A 21,415-nucleotide genomic window follows, 5' to 3' on the forward strand; every position below is an offset into this window, starting at 1 on the left:
CAAATGTTTTCTTCATGGGGTCTTTCAAAAGAGTTTTATGATGATATATTCAAGACAATTCATCAATGCATTGTGTGTGTGTGTGTGTGTGTGTGTGTGTGTGTGTGTGTGTGTGTGTGTGTGTGTGTGTGTGTGTGTGTGTGTGTGTGTGTGTGTGTGTGTGATACTCAATATGTTGCTCTGTGTTTTGCAGATTTTAATCACAATTTATTTGTTCTATTTACAACACAGAAAAGCCATGGCTTGATCACTGCCACCAACTTACCTTCTTCTGATCCTGTTTGCATTTTTCAGGCTGCCTGAACCTATTCAGCTCTTACTACCAAAGGACCTAAACTTCATTATATGTGGAAATGCTTTCTGGCAGTAAAGGCAGCACTAACCTACATTTCTTTACCATTGCCAAATTCTCTTTGAATGGCTGGCATGTTTACAGCATACTCAGTAACTGCTAATGGTTAAATGCTCTGTGTTTGCTTTGATGCTGTGGTTTTTCTCTGTGGAAAAGGTTTATTTTCTAACTGAGTGCTTATGTGGTAGGCCGCTGTGGAGAAGCAGAGGGAGTTTTCAGAAAAGCTGCAGGAGCTGTTTGATGATCTAACACAGACGGAAAACCGACTGATCGGCCACCAGCAGCAGGCAGTCAGTGCAAAGAGTGTGGGAGACCTCCAGCAATACCAGCAAGAGCATCAGGTACAACCTGGTCACACTTGCTACGACATATGCTTGTACATATTTAACATACAGTTAAAGAAGTTATTAGAGGTCTTTGTTTGCATGAAATGGAAGTCTTTTCTTCCCAATTGCAAAAGTGAAACAGCCTCTATAATGAGGGGGGAAAAAAGTAGAGTGGGACTTGATTTCAGCCATCGGGAATTGATTGGATTGCAGGAAGTTGGGCGTTGCTATGTAAATGGAGGCAGATGAATCAACTAAATTTGTGATTATTGATTTAAAGGAGAACTCTGTAACTCTAGCGAACTCTAGTCACTTCTTCGCTGATTTCCCTTTTGTTGTCGCATGTTTTCCCCACGAGCTCCCCCTACAGCTGTGGGGGGGCGTATATTTCACAACACAGTCGTAAAAAACTCACTTGCGGCGGCCTCCTCCCCCTCTCTACCGCTGCTCATGTGCGTTTGTTTTGATCGGAGCAAGCCAACTGTATCGCGTGGAGCTATGTCTACCGAGGTGAGTAATCTGGTAATACATCATACATGCGTGTGTGTTTATGTCGAATTGCCGTAAAGCAATTTGTGTTTCGCGCTCGTTCTCGTTCTAGTTCTCGCTTCTCACGAGACTTCCAATTTCACTTTGCCGGGACGGCAGTGCGCAAGTTGCAAGGTTGGTTTTCCGCCTGGGAACGCTGGGGGGAGCGGGGAAAGTCACCAATATCACCAGAACAGGTTGTTTAACCATCCAAATGATTTCTAGACAGTTTTATTAAGTTAAAAAAGTTACCAAGTTCTCCTTTAAGGTGTGCTGTTAAATTCATAAATGATCTGACCATATTTTTGTTCAGGAGATGAAAAAGAAGAGCTAAAAAATCCCATATACTTGCATTGATAAACAGTCCAACATAACACCCAGAACCCAATAGCCACGTTTCACTTTAGCTTTTGATCATACGTGAGTGTTGAGGTACTGTTGTCACAGGTAATCGGTTTTTAAGAGTTTGAAGATGTTTTAGGTTTAAGTGTCTGTGGGTCTAACAATCTGAGAGTAGATATTTTGCGTATTCTTTATTTATAGTTATTTGTGTTTGTTATATTTTAATGTTTTATTGTCTGTGTAGCACTATGCTCAGCCTTGTTTTATTATTATGTGCTTTATAAATAAATTGGAATTGGAAATTGGAATAACCACTGCTTAACAACCACACAAAACCAAATACATGCATTAGCAACTACTCCTCAAGTTGATAGTAGAAACATTGGTGGCAATGGTTCTCACAATCAACTTGGGCTCACAATGCTTTTGGGAAACGCAGCCCAGATCAATCTGTCAGTCACCTAGCATACAGCCAGACAAGTTGGCTTCACAACTGTCTAGCAATTAGCTTGCAATGACATAAACACAATAGAAACCACCCTGAACACTTGAGAAGCTGCTACCAGGAAACATGCTAACAACCAGTCAGCTGCATATCAGTGTCCTGACAAACATGCTGCTTTAATTTCCTATATTTAGAATAATGAACTTTCATAATAATTAATACTAAATGTAACTATTTATGGAACAATGGTGTATTTTTCGTATTTCTTTTGTATAGGCGATTAGCCACTCATGTCTGCGTGTTACAATGATTTTACAATTATTACATGCCTAGGAACACCCTTAACCCTTTACCCGAGGTAAAAATCACTGTAACACAGTGGCTTGTTGCAATTAATTATGTGTTATATTGTTTTTATCTGTTTAGATGGAAGCTGAATATTAACGATTGTTTCTCTATGCTGGTCTCTCAGGCTCTACAGAAAGACCTGCAGGCCAATGCCAGTGCCCTCAATGAAGTCATCAGTAGCACAAAGAAGTTTCTGGAGGAGAACCGCAGTAAACTCACTCCAGAGCAGATATCGGCTCTTGAGGACAAACTGGAAGAACTGAAGAGCAAGGCGAACATGCTCAACCAGAAGGCAGAAGAGTCAAGGAAGGATCTGGAGAAGGTTTTGACAAGTGCTATCAAGCAGGAGACTGAGAAGGTTAGGGGGGGGAAAACACTTTTCCAAACACTATTCAACTGGTAGTTAAAAAAAAAAGACATTTAGTGACTTTAGTGCAGTTAGTTTGTGCTGGCTCTCAAAAGTGTCTTTGGATTTTTGTGACTATTTTCAGTAAATCATTGTTATTCTTTCTTTGATTTTGCAACAATACAGGTAGCAGCTGTTGAACAACTTGAAGAGAGTAAAACCAAAATTGAGGGTCTTCTAGACTGGATCTCCAACATTGGGAAAGAGAAAGAAATGGGTGGAATACAAAAGGACCAGACGGGTAAACAGAACGGAAACATGCCGGAGTACACGTCAGAGAAGAGGATTATTGGCGAGGGAGATGATCCTAATGGAAATGCATTAGATGCTACAGATAACACAAGTCTACACACTGGCAAAAAACAAGACGGTAAAGCCTTGGACCTGGACCAGCAGTATGATAGAGTTCAAGTAAGTACTTCAGTATTTATTTACAGTAGTTCTTGGGAAGACTTTTCATACCCTTGTGAAACAGAAGTACACCTCAGCATACAAAAGTGTAATTATAACCGAAAAAAATATATTATACTAAATGCTCTTTGTTTGACTGTGTATTTCTATCCTCAGTAAGCTTCTGTTCTTTGTCTTGTGTTAACGTTGCTACCTGGATTTATTGACATGTCATGCAAACTAGAAACTCTGCTTCTAACCACAGGTCGAGAGCTGTCGTTCCAACTACACAACTTTGCGATGCTGTTTGCGAATGTTCGTTAGACCTATGTTTTCAGGAAACACAGACTCGTTGAACTATACTGATAACGACAGAACTTGCGACCATAGTTGGCTAACGATGCTTTCGGGAAACACACTCCTGACCATTTAATTGAGCAAGCAATCTCATTGGCTGCAGGATCAGCAGAGGACAATCAGCTTTTGCCATGCTGTAGATTGCCTGTAAAGGACCTTTCAGCCTTAGCCCTCTAAAGTTTTGTGACCAAGCTATTAAAAATCAGATTTAACGGCAATGAAATGCATGACTTGAATGAATGAAATGACTTACTTAGCCCTCCATTCTCCATCTCCACAGGCTCACCACCAGGAAATCTTGTCCCAACAGCAGGATTTGATCATTGCCACACAGTCAGCGCAGGCGTTACTCGACAAACAGGCTCAAGTCCTGTCCCCTGCTGAAAAAGACAAGTTACAGAGGGACATTAAAGAGCTGAAGGGTCGTTACGAGTCCTCTCTCACACAGGCCGAGCAGCAGATGAAGCACGTGCAGACCGTTCAGGAGGAACTTCAGAAGTTTAAGGGGGACTGTGAGGAGTTTGAGACGTGGCTCCAGCAGGCCCACGGGCAGGTGGAGGAGCTGGAGACACCCGCGGCGAGTCTGGACACTCTGAGTAACAATCTACAGAGACAGAAGAGTTTCTCTGAGGACGTCATCTCTCATAAAGGAGACCTGCGCTTCATTACCATCTCAGGCCAGAAGGTGCTGGACGCAGCGAAGGCCTGCGATCGTGGGGGATCTGGGGGAACGGACGGCCTGGCGGCGGTTGATATGTCCGGGACTTGTTCTGCAGTCAAAGAAAAGCTGGATTCTGCTGCCGCTCGATACAAAGCCTTGCACACACAGGTACTGCTCTTTTTGATCTTATGTAGAGTCAGTGGCAGAATCTTGTCAAGAATCTGTCCAGGTACCCCAAAATCAAACTTAAAAAATGAAATTTTTTTCAGGAATATTGCAAAAAAAAATAATTTTCCACACACATTTAAGTTAGTTTAGCTGGATGGGAAATGAACCACTTTATAATTACAACCAGTAGATGGCAGCATTTGTCTCTCAATGGTTCTAATTCAGCAAACAATCAACAGTATCCAGAAGGTCTGTTCTTATGTTATGTAATGGCAATTCTGTAATTATTTACTCACCCTCAAGTTGTTTCAAACCTGTATGAGTTTTTCTTCTGCTGAACATAAAGGAAAATATTTAGAAAAACGTCGGTAACCAAACAGTTGATGGACCCCATTGATTTCAATAGAAGGAAAACAAATACTATTGAAGTCAATGGGGTTTATCAACTGTTTGATTACCGACATTCTTCAAATTATCTTATTGTAACAACTTGAGGGTGAGTAAATGATGACAGAATTGTAATTTTTAAGTGAACTATTCCTTTAAATCCTCCAAACATTTTAATAATAAAAAAACAAAAAATACATTAAATGTTTGAGATGATAAACTGTAAACTCATACGTTTCAGTGTAATCAGCTTGGAAACAATCTCAAAGACGTGGTGGACAAGTACAAGAAGTATGAAGATGCCAGTGATGGTCTGGTGAAGTGGCTCAGTAGTTGTGAGGACGAGTCCCGAAGACAGCAGTCAGAGCCCATTGCTGGAGATCCACAAACCCTTCAGAGACAGCTGGAGGAGACCAAGGCATGAACACTGTCATTATTTCACTTCACAGAGTTATAATGGCACTGTGTGGGGCTTTTCACACTGTGCTGAACCCCGCTTTTAACCGTGGGTAATGGAGCATTTCACATTTGTAATTTAGAAGTGGGGTGATGAAACCCTGCTCTGGGTAAGGATTAGCGTCTCTTTTGTGCTGTTATCTCCACTTTTACAGGGCGAAATTATGCAGTGTTACAGCGTGATGCTTAGCCCCTGACAGCCAATCACGTGCCTCATATTATTCACATGCTTTAGACAGTCATGGAAACACAGTGCATTGTACCGGTATATAAACTGTCATTTCAGTGTTTGCGTTGAAAAATGTCAAATGGTGACAGGAAACACGTCATTTGGAGTGAAGAATAGACCGTTTCATTCTTGCCTTTAGTCTGAAAAGACAATTCAGTGTAAACTTGATAGTCTGCAATATGAGGATACACAATGTTAGAGCCATTACGAATTCAGTGCCAATCAATGACACTGACACTGCAAATATGCAAATAAGAACGTTAACCCAGGGTTTATGGAGTAGTGTGAAATGGCAGCGTATGAACACCCAGGGTTATTTGTTAACCCAGGGTTATTTGTTAACCCCGGGTAAATTATGAGCAGTGTGAAGCAAGATAATCCAGTTGCGCTCGAATATTTCAAGAGGCAAGGCTTAAACTTTATTGACGATACAGCATTCATTGGAGTGTTGTTCACGTTTGTTCACATATCATGTACTCACAGTATTGGGTTGTTTTAACTCATAAAAATGTTACCGGCCAATTGGCGATTGACACCATTTTATATACTCGCCAACAAGCATTGCTTGGAGTGTTCATTTTAGGTCCTATTTTGTTTGTATAAATGAATGCATTTAGGTTGATTCAGACATATTTAATAATATTTTTGACTTGAATAAACTAGGTCATTGCACATTGCACTAGGACATTTTTTTCAGTGCACTATAAAATGATTTCAAAAGACGTTTTAGTGTTTGCAATGTGTTGTAATAAGTCAGTACAGCAAGCCAGAATGAGTTCTGCACATCAACACTGGTGTCAATCGAAAATAGTTATCTATGGGGAGTGTTATATGCTTTTAGACAAACTGAACAAAATCATCATTTTCCATTAGAACATTATTAAAATGCATGGTCGTTTCTCTTTTTTTTTGTGTATTTATATCACTGAAGAAATGTCACGACACAAATAACTTGCCACAGATTTAATTAACTTGTGACGCATTATAGCTAGTTGTTCTTGCAAAGGTAAATAGAGAAGCAGACAAAGCCAATCACACTTAAATAGATTACGTCTCGCGTGATGCACTCAGACCACATTCAGCTGACCGGCAGCGAGATCAGATACGCAGAGAGAAGATGTGTTCATGCTCCATTACTTCTCTCTAGGACACGACTGTCTTCTGACCTTGTGTCCTTATGCTAAACAACCTTTTGTAATGTCACGGTCTAATGTGCCTTACTGAGATGAATAAAGAACACACACCACTGATGTTGTGCTTTTAAGATAACCAGTCTATTGACTGCACTCTTATTAGTGGATTGTAATAAGCATCGGTCTGTTCCAGAGTCTTCAAGGGCAAACTACGTCCCATCAGGCTGTGCTGGATACGCTGAGGAGATCCGCTGATGCCCTGATCTCTGCCGAGGGAGAACTGCTGTCCAATCCGGAGGAGATTCAGGAGACCGTGGGTGAGTCCTCGTCCAGTCACGCAAACACACACCACAAGCAGAAGCCAAAAAAGTCTTAATTTTAACATCGTGAAGAATTTTCATGACAATAAAGCAAAATCTCCACACTTCCCCCCGCAAAATTTCATTACAGTAATATTTTTTTTAAATCAGCATACAGTAAATAAGCAGTACAATATACTACCTTAAAATTGGTAGCACTTTAACACTGTAAAATAAAGTGAAAACATGATATTTAAACATGTTACATTTTAAATTATGTATGATTAAATTATAAATTTAGAAGCTAAAACACATTCCTACATTAAAGATTCATAACCAAACCAAACCATTTGTATTAATCTCGTTGCCAATAGCAGAAAAACATATCTTATTCAATTGGAAAACAATGAACAACATTTGCACATGAAAATATTGATTTCTTCACACAAGCCTGGTCTGCTTTCTTTCAAGACTTCTGTAGGACAAGTTGATTCCTCTTCCTCATAAATCATGATAAACTCATTTCGAACATGCTGTGCCTCTTTATACAACTTGAAATACATTTAGGGCCCTATTTTAACGATCTGAAACGCAAGTATCAAGCGCGAAACACAAGTAACTTTGTGGGCGGATCTCGGGCGCTGTTGCTATTATACCGGCGGGATAAATGACTCTTGCGCTCTACGCAAATCTAAAATGTGTTGGTCTGAAGGAGCTTCATTACTCATAGGTGTGGTTTGGGCGTAACGTGAAATAAACCAATCAGAGCGTCATCTCACATTCCCTTTAAGAGCAGGCGCGCTTGTTCCATGGCGGATTGCTATTATAACGGCGGATTTGCCAGACGCACGCCAGGAGCGGTTCACAGCCGAGGAGACCGACGTTCTCATCAGGGCCGTAAAACACAGAGAAGTGACATTGGGGATGGAGAAACACCCAAATTAGCTTCGGTTAAACAGGCGTATAATAATTTGGGTAAATGTGTAAGCTAGATTTATGCCTATTTTTTCACATCTTCATGGACACAACAATGATTTCCCTCATGTGGAATATTTTTCCTTGTGATTATGTATGAATTACAAAAATGTGAACTGCTGCGTCTGTGTAGATGAGAAGTGTATGTGTGTTGTGCACACACTACATTATGGCCAAGCATGCGCCCTTAAAATAGCATCTGAATAACATGAGCAATGCGCCACTGACTTTAGACTAGGTTTCTCCTGGTCAGTGGCGGAATTGTTTTCTAAACCTGCAAAATAGCACCAGGGAACGTTTGCGCCAGAACACTCCTCCTCTTTGCACTGAACCGCCCCCGGGAGCGCAAGTTCATTCCCTAATTTACCGACATGCGTCTGTGGAGGGAAAAGTCCACAATTGCGCTGGGTGCAAGATAGGGCCCTTAGTCAGTTTATGTAAATTACTATTGCTTACCAGGATTTATTTTCCTACTTCCCTCAAATGTGTACTGTACATATATTACCAGTGCATATCGGCAAAGATCATTTTTTCCAGTTCCTTCTATTTGTATTTTTTTAAAAACTTTGATAATGTCAAACATATGTTATGCACCCTCTGCTTTTGTGTTTGTCTTTCACTGTGCTTATGTCAAATGTATATGTATTTGTATGGAAAAAAGAAAAATGATCACACTGTGATCAGCTATTTTTTTATTTTTAGAAAAGTTCCAAAAAAAGATTATTAAACCAAAGCAACGTGGACATTTGGTCAGTCCTGCAGAGCTTTGACAGCTTGATCAACATGTGAATAATTGTGCATGTATAAATATGCTTCTGTCTGTAGACGACATCGCAGAGAGATATGATAACCTGTGTAAGTCCGTGAGCGACCGCAATGAGAAGCTCCAGGTGACTCTGACCCGATCTCTGAGTGTCCAGGACGGGCTGGACGAGATGATGTCCTGGATGGAGAAGGTGGAGGAGAGCGTGAAGGAGACGCCGCAAGTGCCGCTCGACACTCACTCCATCGCTAATGCACTCAGCAAGGAGGCAGTATGTGACCTTTCACCTTTCATTCAAGACACTCGATATCAGGCATATTCACATGTATTTTATCTGACTCTGACTGTTCAAACCAGGGTTGTGACGGGGTATTCTTTCATCTACATTTAGCATTATTACTCAGCGTGTGAAAGAGCATTTCAAAATAAACATAATTCTTACAATTTGGGGAAATTATTTGTAAATGGCAAGGATTTACATAAACTTTGAAATGACTTAACTTTGTTTTCTGCTCATGATGAAGGCGTTTTGATTATTAATGTACATTGCTTGTTTTTAGTAGATACTTATTTTAAGCAAAATATAAAAATGGTCCAGACTTCAAGAGGAAAACCCTGAACCCACATTCAGTATCTCTTCTGTCACATGCCTAACATATGTATATAAATGTAAAAATTATAATAGCTTGATAAAACCTCTGATCTTACCTTAATATTCATATTTAATTGGGCTCAACTGATGAATTTTGATGAAACTGATGACATTCTCAGATGCCACTGTTTTGGCTCTGTTTTTGAAGACTATGTTAGCAATAGCAATAGCAACTTTATTTATATAGCACAATTAAAACAACACAAGTTGACCAATGTGCTTTACAATGTCACACAGAACACAAAAAGAGGAAAGAGCAACACATAGGCAACACATAATAAAACTGTCACTGATTAACAGCTATTGAAAACAGATGTGTTGTCCTTTAAAATCCCGTACAGTAGCAGCGTCTCTAATATGTTTAGGCAAACTATTCCAACGTTTTTATTTTTATTTTATAAAGCACTACTGGTAACTAGATGGAAATGTGTGTGTATGTATGTGTATATATATATATATATATATATATATATATATATATATATATATATGTCTCTGCCGATATCTTGTGAAAAAAAAACATATTTCATGACTCTTGATGGCCTTATAGCTCTATATGGAGCAAACAAACTATTCCCCTGGGTCTTAAAGTTAGTTTTTCTTCTGTGTGTATTCAGGTATATATTTAGAGATTATAAAATTGGTTTTTGGTGAAGTTTTAGCATTTTTAGTTTTAATTTAGAGCATTTTTAAGGTATGTATTTACACTGAAGTATCAGATTTTGTAATAATTCAAGTTTGTAAGGTGGACAGCAGGGGGGAAAAACAATCAAAACCTTGAAGAATATTTATTTGAAAATGTTGATTATAATTCAGAATAAATAAATAAATAAATAATTCCCCCTTCCCCCCATTTCCCATTCATTCCTATGGGGGTTCAAACTGACCCGCGAGGGAAGGATTTGTTACTTTTTTTATTACAACCACATAAACTCCTCAAATCCTGTTTTTTTAATGTGTATTCCAAGATCAAGTGCAACAAAAGTCTTTTAAAAATTTTAAGAAAATTCAAAGAAAATGATTTTCAGGTTAAAATGACCAGAGGAGAGTTAATCTTAACTTAGTCAACACAATAATGGAATGACCACATTAAAACTATGTATCTAAATGTAAAGATAATAGCTTGATAAAACATCTGATCTTACTTTAATATTCATATTTAATTGGGTAAATGTTGATAAAGTGTGTGTTTATTCCAGGCGGTGGAGCAGGACATGTCCATCAGGCAGAGCAGCATCTCGGCCATGAAGCTGAAGGTGCAGGAGTTTGTGGAGAACGCTGACCCGACAGCTGCTGTCCTGCTCCAGCATCAGATGGAGAGCCTATCCCAGCGCTTCACTGACGCCTCTGAGCGCCACAAGCTGAAGCTTTCTCAGATGGAGGAGCTCAGAGACCAGGTGGAGCGCTTCGAGAAGACCTCTGAGAAGCTGCAGCAGTTTGTGCAGAAGAGCTCCCAGGCTCTGAGCGAGAGCGACGGACCCGGAAAGAGCGTCGCTGAACTCTCACAGCTCGTACAGGTACGCTAAAACACTGCTGTACATCAGAGTTTAAGCCTTTGCTTCATTTATATTAGCTAGATACTTCTATTAGCCTATAGTGGATATACAGGTAACACTTTACAGTAAGTTCCCAGTATGTAACATTAGTTAATGCATTAACAAACATGAGCTAACAATGAGCAATACATGTTACAGAAGTTATGGTAACACTTTACAATAAGGTTCATTAGTTAACATTAGTTATGAACTAACCATGAGCAATACATTTGTTACTGTATTTGTTAATCTTTGTTAATGTTAGTTAATAAAAAACAGTAATTCATTGTTTGTTCATGTTAGTTCACATTGCATTAACTAATGTTAATAGTTAATAAATTATTTTTTTTAATGAAAAATTAATTAATATGTTAATAAATGTTGAAATTAACATTAACAAAGATGTTTATTGTAAAGTGTTACCGAAGTTATTATTCTTTGTTAACATTAGATTCTCTCCTAAAGTTATTGACGGCTCATTTTACACTCACTTTACACATTTTTGTTCAATGAAATGATATAAATCATGGTTTACGGCTGTGAAGTAATTAAAGAATATGGATTATTTTTTAGAAAATGGATTGAAAGCGAGGCAGCTCTCAGAGACACCCTGTTTATGTCCTATAATCTGTTTAGGTTCTGATAAAGTCTTTATTTGCAGGACACAAATGCAGAGTTATGTGAGCATGCAGAGGCCGTGGAAACCCTGCGGAAACTGTCTGAGGAACTCGGCAGGTTCGGTCCTGAAGGAAGCTCAGCGCTTCTCCAGAGCAAGATGCAGAACATCTCCGACAACTTCAATGCTTTTAAAGAGACACTTATGGAGAAGTAAGTGATTAAGGCAGGCACTAAGCTTAAAAACAATATTTGTACAGAAATACGCAGATTACACCTCAAATAGGGTTGCCAACTTCTGTGAAGGAAAATAAGGGGCAATCGTGATCCTTTATAGGAAAATAAGGGACACTCAAAATACTTGCTCTGTTCCAAACAGTGTATGTTGTTCAGTGTCTGCAGGGAAGTGTGTGTACACAGGGTTCTCTGACATCAACACATTTTTAATAGTAAAATCTGTTGACTTTAGACATTTTTGTTGCCTTATATGTCAAGAGTGACAGATCAAAAATGGGAAAAAAGCACTTGTGTTTTTTGCCCAAAGTTTGCATGCCTGTAACCCAAATAACAAAATCATTTTAGACATTTTAGAACAAACTTTTCTTTTGGTTTCTCATTTTTTAAGGCCCAATCTGGTTCATTTCCAGAGATGTAGGGATCTCAGTGTGGCTCCATGAGTAAACTGGTACACATTTTCAATGGTCGCACATTTTCTGAAGAAAAAATAATGTTTAAACTAGAAATGTATCTCTTTTTTTTTCTTCTTTTTTTAACACAATTTAACATTCCTGTCTGAGTGCCATAGATATTATTTTTCCAAAGTTTGTGTGCCTGTAAAGATATCTCAATATCCTTCTATATTATTATTCTTAACAAACTTTTCTTTTGTAATCTTCATTTCAAAGGCTCGATATGGTTCAGTCCCATAGATCTAATGTGGCTCCATGTTCACATTGTTGGAATTTGACCCATTTCTATATATAGCAACACCAACGGATATTAAAAGTCATCAACCTCTTTTCAAAATTATAAACTTGAACGTTTTTTTTGTCAGGAAGAGACATGGATGGCATAACATTTGAAAGCATAATAACTGAACGTCTTTGAAATTTAAGCCAATAAAGCATTTTATTAAAATATGCCACTTAAAATTTTTAACTAAATCTTGTTGCAACCATATGTGAATAAATGAGAACGCATATTTTTAAATTTAAGAGAACTTGGAGGATTGGCATGGGCTGCATTTGGTGTGTGAGACTTTATTGATTATTGTGTGTTTCAATAATGAGGTCCAAAGTAAAGAATAAGACTCATGAACAATAATCACGTTTCTGAAATCAAAACACGGCCAGTGAAAGGGATTTGTCCCGCTCGCTGTGAATGAGGATTCTCCTGGGATCAAAGCTGAATTTTCAGCATCATTACTCCAGTCTTCAGTGTCACATGATCCTTCAGAAATCAGTATATGATGATTTGATGCTCAAGAAACATTTCTGATTATTATCAGTGAAGAAAATTAACTCTTTTTTTCTTCTTCTGACCTTAACATTTTGAACAGTAATGTATCCCTGTTTTTAATTTCATTGTATAAAGAGAGGGTTTTGATCAGGGTTTTGATTAGCTAGGACTGTTATAGAAACCATGTGCTGTAATAAAACAGTATTACAACACATGCAATATTAGTTGTGCTTCTTGCCAGATGCCAGACTGTTTAATAACGCTGTGTGTGTGTGTGTGTGTGTGTGTGTGTGTGTGTGTGTTAGGAAGCAGGAGGTTGTGTCCTGCCAGAAGCAGCTGCAGGAGTTCACAGCAGACGCAGGGGTGTTGATGAAGTGGCTGGAGGACACACGAGAGCAAGTGCCAGTGTTTCAGCCTGACTGCAGTGAACAGGGCCTGGGGAAAGACCTGCACAAGATCACTGTGAGTGATAGGGTTGGGTATTGTTTTTTTGTTTTTTTTCGATACCGGTGCCAAATCCATACTTTTAAAACGGTACCGGTGCCTGTACCGATACAAAAATTTTTTTTTTTAAAGAGCTTCAAAACGATGGTGAATGACATTAAAGAACGTTTTTTATTGAATAAAAATGTAATATATAATTTTTTTTTTGTAAATATATAAATATAAGTAATCTAAATATAAAACAGAACAAATTTACATAACAAATTCACAATAAAACCTAAGCCACCTAACCCAAATACAATAATACAATTAGTACACTACAGTACTAATAACAGCAAAGTAGTCTATTCTTGGTATGCTACAAACCAGCTTTAAATTTCAGCAATTCTTTTCACATTTTTCACAGAAAACATGACGCAGAACAAATAATGAACTGTGACTGTTGAGCGCGTCCGTCTCTGTGGCTCAGCGCCAGCCAATGCAGATTTGAATATAGAAGTTGATGATCACGCGATCTGAACATTAAGCACACCAGTGTGAACGATCGTAAGCGTCAAAGGGTTAACTAGCATCATGCGATGATGAGGTTTCTTACGTCCGTTTCGGAGAACCAGAGGGCAGATATTTCAACCGACAGCTGAGGCATTTAAGTGGCACCGAAACGAGGCACTGAAATCTGTGTTTTGATTCGGTCCGGTTCCATTTCGGTGCCAGGTTTCAGTACCCAGCCCTAGTGAGTGATGCATGGACCTCGCCACAACCATGCTGGATCTCACTGAGAATGATCCTTCTGAACTACTCAGAATCTATTCTAATCAATGTTTGTTGAAACATTTATATCATAATTACACTTTATTTTAAAATGGTGCACTTTAGACATTCTACTAACTACATGTCAACTAAATCTCATTAGAGTATCAGTAGACTGTTCGGGTTGTAGAATAAGTTGAAGTGTATTTGCCAAGTTACTTACAGTCAGTAGAATATCTGTTGAGGAGCATCACAATAAAGTCAAGTCATCTTTATATTTTACAGTGATCAACAGGAATATAATGATTCAGTGATGCAAACAGAATTCAGAATTCAAGACAATAGTAAACTGTCATTATTTAGTTAGTTGAAATCAGCTGTTGATTCATTTCGTTTCAATAACTGTGTAAAGTTCATCAATTATGATATGAAGCATCTCTGCAGAAAACAGTGATGTCATCGTCTCGCTCAGTTCAGTTCTCATCCAATAGAGTCAGTGCAGGCAAATCAATAATAGTGCAGAGGATTAAGTTATAGATATTAAAGTGTTGGCAGATATTAAGCAGACAGTCTACTAATACTCGAATGACTGCTAGTTGACATGTTAGTTGTTACTTATAGTTAATCGAATATGTCTAAAGTGGACTATCGAAATAAAGTGTTACCAAAAGGTCTAATGAATTTTGGTGTAATCTGAGCTGGTGGGATTTTTTGATATTGTGTGTGATAGTAATGATTTGAGATTGTAATGACATTCTTGTGTAATCGGTGAAGTCAATTTATTTATTTTTTTATTACATTATATTACATTTTTATTGTCTCTAAATTACTTAATTTTCAAATACATAGTATGTTTACTCTGTCATTATAAAACCACTATCAAATCATAATGAAATGAATCCTAAAATGAATTACATATCTTATGTTCAAACCATCCTTCATCCATTTCCATTATAAGCAATGTTTTTTTTTTTTTTTTTAATTGTTTTGTAAAATGATAGTAACAACATTTTTATATTGTATTAAAAATGTATTATAAAAAATTTAAAAATAGAAGTTTAAGCCCAAAATAGAATCATCTAAGCAAATATTCTGTCACACTGATCAACAGTGACAAGTAATTAAAAACTAAAATGTTCCCCCCCCCCCCCCCCATTAAAATCCTCCTTCAGGACAGACACGTTTCTCTGCAGAATCACCCGTATAAGGAGGATAAACAGCGGATCATGTTTCTGTGTATTAAAGTGTTTATTCCAGTGATTTAACCCTCGTTACTCTAGTCACATCCAGCATTGCTCAGCATTCAAGAATGTGTGTGTCATGTTCCAAAAGGTCAATGGAGAGTAATGAAAATGTCAAAATGTCTCCTAACTCTACATAGATTTTTTTAAATGTTGAAATGACTGTTTCTGCAGGGCTTGTTGGATGAATGGACCTCCAAAGCTCCTGCAGTCCAGGATATAAATAGCAGAGGATCTGCTCTATGTAGCATAATCAGTGTTTTGACATCACCGGCCAAAGCCAAGATACATCACAACTCAGGTATTGCCAAGGAGTATTTTAAGATTTTACAAAAACAATTATCGCATGTCTCAGTTCAGCATGATCACTCATCTGGAGTCAACTCATATATATATTTATGTATAATTTATTTTTCTTTAGGATCCGCTGTCAGTAATGGTTCTGGTCCAGGAAGCCATACCTATCTAACAAACCAAGGTGAAAGTTCATACTAGTGATGCATCAGTTTTTGCTGACATAACTGGTTTTAATTAATGCTGCGACCAATAACTATTATGATGGCCAGTGTATATCTCTACTATTCTGTGTTTGCCTTTAGAGTTGATGCTGGTGCAGCAGAAGATGTCCTGCATTAACAGCAGTTATGAACATCTGGGAGAGCTTCTGAAGGCCAGGTCATCTGAGCTCAGCGCTGTGTTGAAGAAAGTCCAAGCCGTCCATGAACAGGCCGAGTCTTTACGTCAGTGGATGGAAGACACGAAGAAGACGGCATCATCATGGAGTGACCATCCATCTGGGAAAGACAACGTAAAATCACAGATAGAGCAACAGAAGGTGAATGAAAGCTGTTAATGTGCATTATGTCTAATGACTTATTAGCATTATTTGTCATTTTTGCATCTGAATGTGAAATATTGACTTGAAGTACCCCCTCAGATTTTAAGTTAATATTTCAATAATTTAACAACACGTTCATTCACATATATTCATGGTTCTCTGGTTGGTTAATGGTCACATGGCAAGTAAACAGATCAATTATTACATTTTAATAGTTAATTCATAATTTTAGATGTATCTATATATAGTATTTATAAATTATGTTTGTTTATATATATATATATATATAATTTGTATTTATTTATATATATATATATATATTAATTAATTAATTTATTATATTATTTTAATTAAGTTATAAAAATTAAGATATAAATAGTTATAAATTACAATTGTCCTGTAAAATTAAAAACATTTTTATTTTATTTTATAATTATAGTAATTATTTTATTTTACACCGCAAGTTACAATACTAATATTCATGTCTTAAATTCTTCACTTTCAAGTGTTTAAATCCACACATGTTCATTTTGGTGGAATGCTGGTGAAATGCTTCTATGCACAGAAATGTTGATAATTATGCAAATGCATACATTAAGTGAAGAGATGGAGTTGATGAGAAGCAGTGTTTACTGTGAACCGAGTCGATCTGAGACGATGAAGACACACTGCCACTCTGAAACGCAGCGCAACAGACTATAGACTTACTTCATTAAATCACAGACTTTGATTTGATGATAGCAGTAATGTATATCACGAGTTGAGTTTTATTTTGATTAATTGTGCAGTCACATCTATTTATTTTAATTTTGCATCCAATTTAATAATTAGCTTTTTATCGACTGACAAACCCCTGCACTTCCCTCTCGAACCCCCAGGGGATTTGGGACACCCTGCTTTAGATGGCTGTTGTACTAAGTGGTTGCTAAGCTGTTGCTAGGCAGTTGATAGACCAATGGATATGCCAAGTTTGATGAAGTTGTTTGAGGAGTTACAGTAAGAAGTTTTTGCCATATTTCAGTCCATTCCGTGTAATTTTGCAGATTTTCCTCAACAATCAGCGCAGAAATTCTGAAAAAAAAGTGCACGAACTTTGCGTCATGCTATACATTCTACATGAAAACCTTGACAATTTCCCACTGTAAGAACATTGTTTAAACTGTAAGCACTGAAAAAGCTGATTATTATGTCTGTCTTGCAGGTCTTTGAAGAGAATATGAAACAAAAACAAGCGCAGCTCCAGCAGCTCAGGGAGAATTTGCTCAGTTTAATCGAGGAGAACCCGGATTCACCCGAGGCAGAAAAGTGGAAGCACATGCTGGCACAGACAGGTATGCGTCCATCACATCCAAACGCATGAATCTGCTTTAATCTGCGGTGTGGATTGCCAGGTGCAGCGGCACACACGTGTCTCCCTCGCTCACTGTGAACCAGGGCAGAAATAAAGTTTTTATAATTACCTTATTTAATGTATGTATACACTGTCTTTTATGTCAAATACTTAAAATTAATCAATTATTTCAACTGATCGGAATAATGACATAGCATGGTGGCTTGGCTGTTACCAATAACATTTGATATTTTTACACTGCAGAAGCTGCATCTGACATGGCATTTATGTTTATTTACACAGACTGTTTAATGCTGCATATTAATGTCATTTTAAACGTATCAAGCATATAACTTATATCTGAAAATGTCAAAAACAAAGTTTAAAGGATTAGTTCACCTCAAAATGAAAATTTCCTGATAATTTACTCACCCCAATGCCATCCAAGATGTCCATGTCTTGTACAGAGTGACATCGCCACCTACTGGCCTGGCAGCAGAGTACAGCGTTTTGGTCATTTCTGCGGGTCTGACGTCCGTGTGAATGGGGATTGTTTTCACAATGTGTGTATGCGAAGGAAAAAATGTGTGTACAGCGTTTTCATGTAAATGTACTCATAGTAGCATGAAAAACAAAACAATTATTCAAACGGGAACTTTGCTTGCTTTCTGTATACAGATCATTTCCAGTTTGAATAATTGTTTTGTTTTTCATGCTACTATGAGTACATTTACATGAAAACGCTGTACACACATTTTTTCAATGACTTCATTTCAATGCAAGCTCACTTCTGCACAGTGAAGCTGACTACACTGCACAATGAATCTCTTATTTACATTGCACACTATTTTTTTATATTTTTTTATTATGAAAGCATTAGTGAGAGGGCAGAACTCTGATTTATTCTGCACTTGTGACTATTTTAAACGCCTCTGATTGGCCATTACATTCATGCGCTCAACAGACATGTCTGTGATTGTCTGTAATGCTCAACGCTACAGGAAATCTTTGATGCAACATGACCAGATCTAAATGTAATGCTTTAATCGGCACTTTTTTAAGCACAACAGTCATAATATATTTAATTTAATTTAATTTAATTTAATATAATTGTGCAGGGGCATGTTTGCCCCTTTATCTTGAATTTAGCGGGCATTTTAGTTCATCTTGATGGCATTTTTGCCCCAAGCTCCTTTTAATTTCTGACCTTGCTGTGAACTGAGGTGAAGCTCCTGTGAAAGCTCAAGCTGATAGTGAAGGAGTTCGGCCTCCTCCACACACTCTGAATCAACGTGATAAAGTGATGTGTGTTCTGCTCCACACACAGATGCGGGATGGGAGGAGGTCAGGGGAAGCATGGAGATTCGGAAACAACACCTGGAGGAGTCGTCCCGAATGCTGGAGCTCTTCCAGACGACCCAACCACAACTCTCACAGTGGCTGCAGGAGAAGGAGTTGATGATGGGCGTCCTGGGGTCTTTGTCTATGGATCCCAACATGCTTAACACACAAAAGCAGCAGGTCCAGGTACTGGCAGTCATGCCGTAAACATAGATAAGAACTGTAATTCATGTGAAAGAAATATTAAAGGTTATATGAAGTTAAACAAATAGATATTACCAAAGTCTTATTTAAAGATATGAATAGTTTTGAGCTTTCCTCCGCAAAAAGCTATGAATTCAGGATCACAAGCTCTCTAAATGAAGGTGGTTTCTGAGTTCGCACTTCAGGTGTGTGTCATAAAGTGTCTATCGTTAAAGCTCATGCTAACTATCACAATATATATATCGTCATACCGCCCAGCCTTAATTCACTCACCGTCATAATGTTCCTAATCCATGTGACTTAATTTTGTTGAACAGTAAAGGAGATGTTTTTAAGAATGTTCCTAATGCCCTTTTTTTCTCTATACAAAGACACAAAGCACCAAATGAGAAATCTAAATGACACTCGCATTAAATGTCAAGTTTTCTGAAACAATACCCAGCATGCAATAGCCGTCATATCACCGTCTTGGTTAACTATAGACCCGATATATAGTCCGGCTGAGTAACCCATAGATACATGTTGTTTTTGCCAAAATAACTTGCGAGATATACGATATTCCATTATGTAAGCAAAGTAAACAGTGATTACAAGGTGTTTGGTTTCATTTCTTTGACATGTTATCTAGTAGTTGATGACTAGTCTATTCTTGGACTATAGTTTAGACGTCTATTCAGCCCAAATTTTGCCTCGTTTCAACCTAGACTTCAGGGCTGTGTTTGGACGGCTATTAGACTTATTTTAAACGCAAAATTGCTTGCTGGGTAAGATGGCTTTGTGTGAAGAACACACTATTGAAGTAATTGAAGTCATCTCTGAAAAGCAGCAGTAGCTCTTATTTGCACATTACACTTGATCAGTCACCTGGAACAAAAGAATCAGTGGCATTTGATGTGATGTTTAGTAATTAGTGATCAAAGTGATCTTTTCTCTTCAGAAGACTTGGAATATAATACACTGGTAATATGGAAATATGTGCTTTTTTGTTGGTTTTGGAGCTCGACAGAGTTTTCATTGTGTCGAAAAGAGCCGTGTAAACATTCTGCCAAACACTTTTGTGTTCCATGGTCAAACCAATTTGGAATGAAGACAGAATAGAAAATGTATGGTCAATTATTTATTTTTAAGTTACATAGATGAATTGACACACTGTACTATTTCTAATGCCACTGAAGAGTGCTTATCCTTGAATGCCTATTGCTTAATGTCATATGTCATTCCTTTGATTAGATTCTCCTCAAGGAGTTTGACAGCCGCAAGCCTCAGTATGAGAAGTTAACCGAGGCCGCCGCAGCAATCGCTAGTGCATCAGAGAAGCAGGATCCTTCTGTAGAGCAGGTTAAGGAACAGCTGGCATCTATTTCCCAGAAGTGGCAGGCCTTGACGGGTCAGCTGTCTCAAAGACATGCCCTCATTGAGCAGGCTGTCGGTAAGACCGCTCAATTCCAGGAGATTTTGCAAAGCCTCAACAAAAGTGCCACCTGCCTGGAGACTGAACTAAATAACCAGCAGGCTCTGAGCACCCAACCTGATGAAGTCAAGAAACAGATTGAAGCCACCAATGCAATCCTGGCTCAGCTACGAGAGGAGAAGAAGAGGCTGAAAGAGGCAGAAAACATTTGCTCTGAGCTCTCTGCCATGGTGACTGAGGAATATCTCAGAGCAGACTTGACAAAACAGCTTGAGGCCGTCACCAAACCATTCAGACAACTAGAGGACAAAGCAGGTATTGCAGTTAACTTCAACTACTACTTCCTTCTGCAACATCACAATTGCACACACGTAACCATGCCTGATTTCCATACAATTTGAATTTGAACACTTTACTATGTTTAAATCAGTTCCGCTGATTCCCCCCCCCCCCCCCCCCCCCAAAAAAAAAATCAATGCAGAAAATGCAAAAAGTCTGCAGATTCCACCTGTGTATGATTACCATCATCTTTAAAACATGTGAAGAGGGAGAGAGCAAACAATGTGTAAACTGTTACACCACATCAAGTGACGGCAATGCTTTATTTTTATTTCTGTTGCATAGTGTTGGTCAGTGTTGACAACTTAGCGACTTAGCCAGAGCGTAAAACCAACTTTTTGCCACTGCTACCAATGTCCAGTGATTTAAGAAATTGTACTGGCCATAAATATATTTTTACCGGCCAATTTTTCCTGCAAAAACAGGCAGTTATGACACCAACATTTTAGATACTAGTGAAAATGAACAATTCTCTGTTCCAATTCTATACCACAGCTAAAATTACTAGCCTAACTAATATAAATGTAAAACATTGTTAAAAACAAGATACAATAAAATAAGAACAAATAATCAAATTACAAGCAAAAGCACAAATGAATACAATGTAAAAAAAAAGAAGAAAAAAAAGATATAAACAGTGCTTTTCAGGTTTTTCAGGTAGGTCTGACAGTAGTTTTCAGTTACAGAAATGA

At 38.0% G+C, this 21,415-nt stretch overlaps 1 protein-coding gene across 3 annotated transcripts in view; it reads left to right on the forward strand.

Annotated features, from left to right (window-relative positions):
• The window catches only part of dst (dystonin), a 200,758-nt gene that overhangs the window by 119,272 nt on the left and 60,071 nt on the right, over positions 1-21,415 (forward strand). For all 3 annotated transcript variants that reach the window (XM_082153876.1, XM_082153877.1, XM_082153878.1), the window contains exons 40-55: positions 541-693; positions 2,466-2,699; positions 2,874-3,158; positions 3,775-4,323; positions 4,952-5,128; positions 6,722-6,845; positions 8,628-8,836; positions 10,417-10,734; positions 11,414-11,580; positions 13,131-13,287; positions 15,435-15,561; positions 15,682-15,738; positions 15,860-16,095; positions 17,300-17,429; positions 18,756-18,955; positions 20,204-20,699. In XM_082153876.1, the coding sequence (XP_082010002.1) occupies positions 541-693; positions 2,466-2,699; positions 2,874-3,158; positions 3,775-4,323; positions 4,952-5,128; positions 6,722-6,845; positions 8,628-8,836; positions 10,417-10,734; positions 11,414-11,580; positions 13,131-13,287; positions 15,435-15,561; positions 15,682-15,738; positions 15,860-16,095; positions 17,300-17,429; positions 18,756-18,955; positions 20,204-20,699 (3,619 nt within the window). The remainder of the gene's footprint in view (positions 1-540; positions 694-2,465; positions 2,700-2,873; positions 3,159-3,774; positions 4,324-4,951; positions 5,129-6,721; positions 6,846-8,627; positions 8,837-10,416; positions 10,735-11,413; positions 11,581-13,130; positions 13,288-15,434; positions 15,562-15,681; positions 15,739-15,859; positions 16,096-17,299; positions 17,430-18,755; positions 18,956-20,203; positions 20,700-21,415) is intronic.

The sequence above is a fragment of the Leuciscus leuciscus genome (assembly GCF_965113295.1).
Source record: "Leuciscus leuciscus genome assembly, chromosome: 22".
Classification (NCBI taxonomy): domain Eukaryota; kingdom Metazoa; phylum Chordata; class Actinopteri; order Cypriniformes; family Leuciscidae; genus Leuciscus; species Leuciscus leuciscus.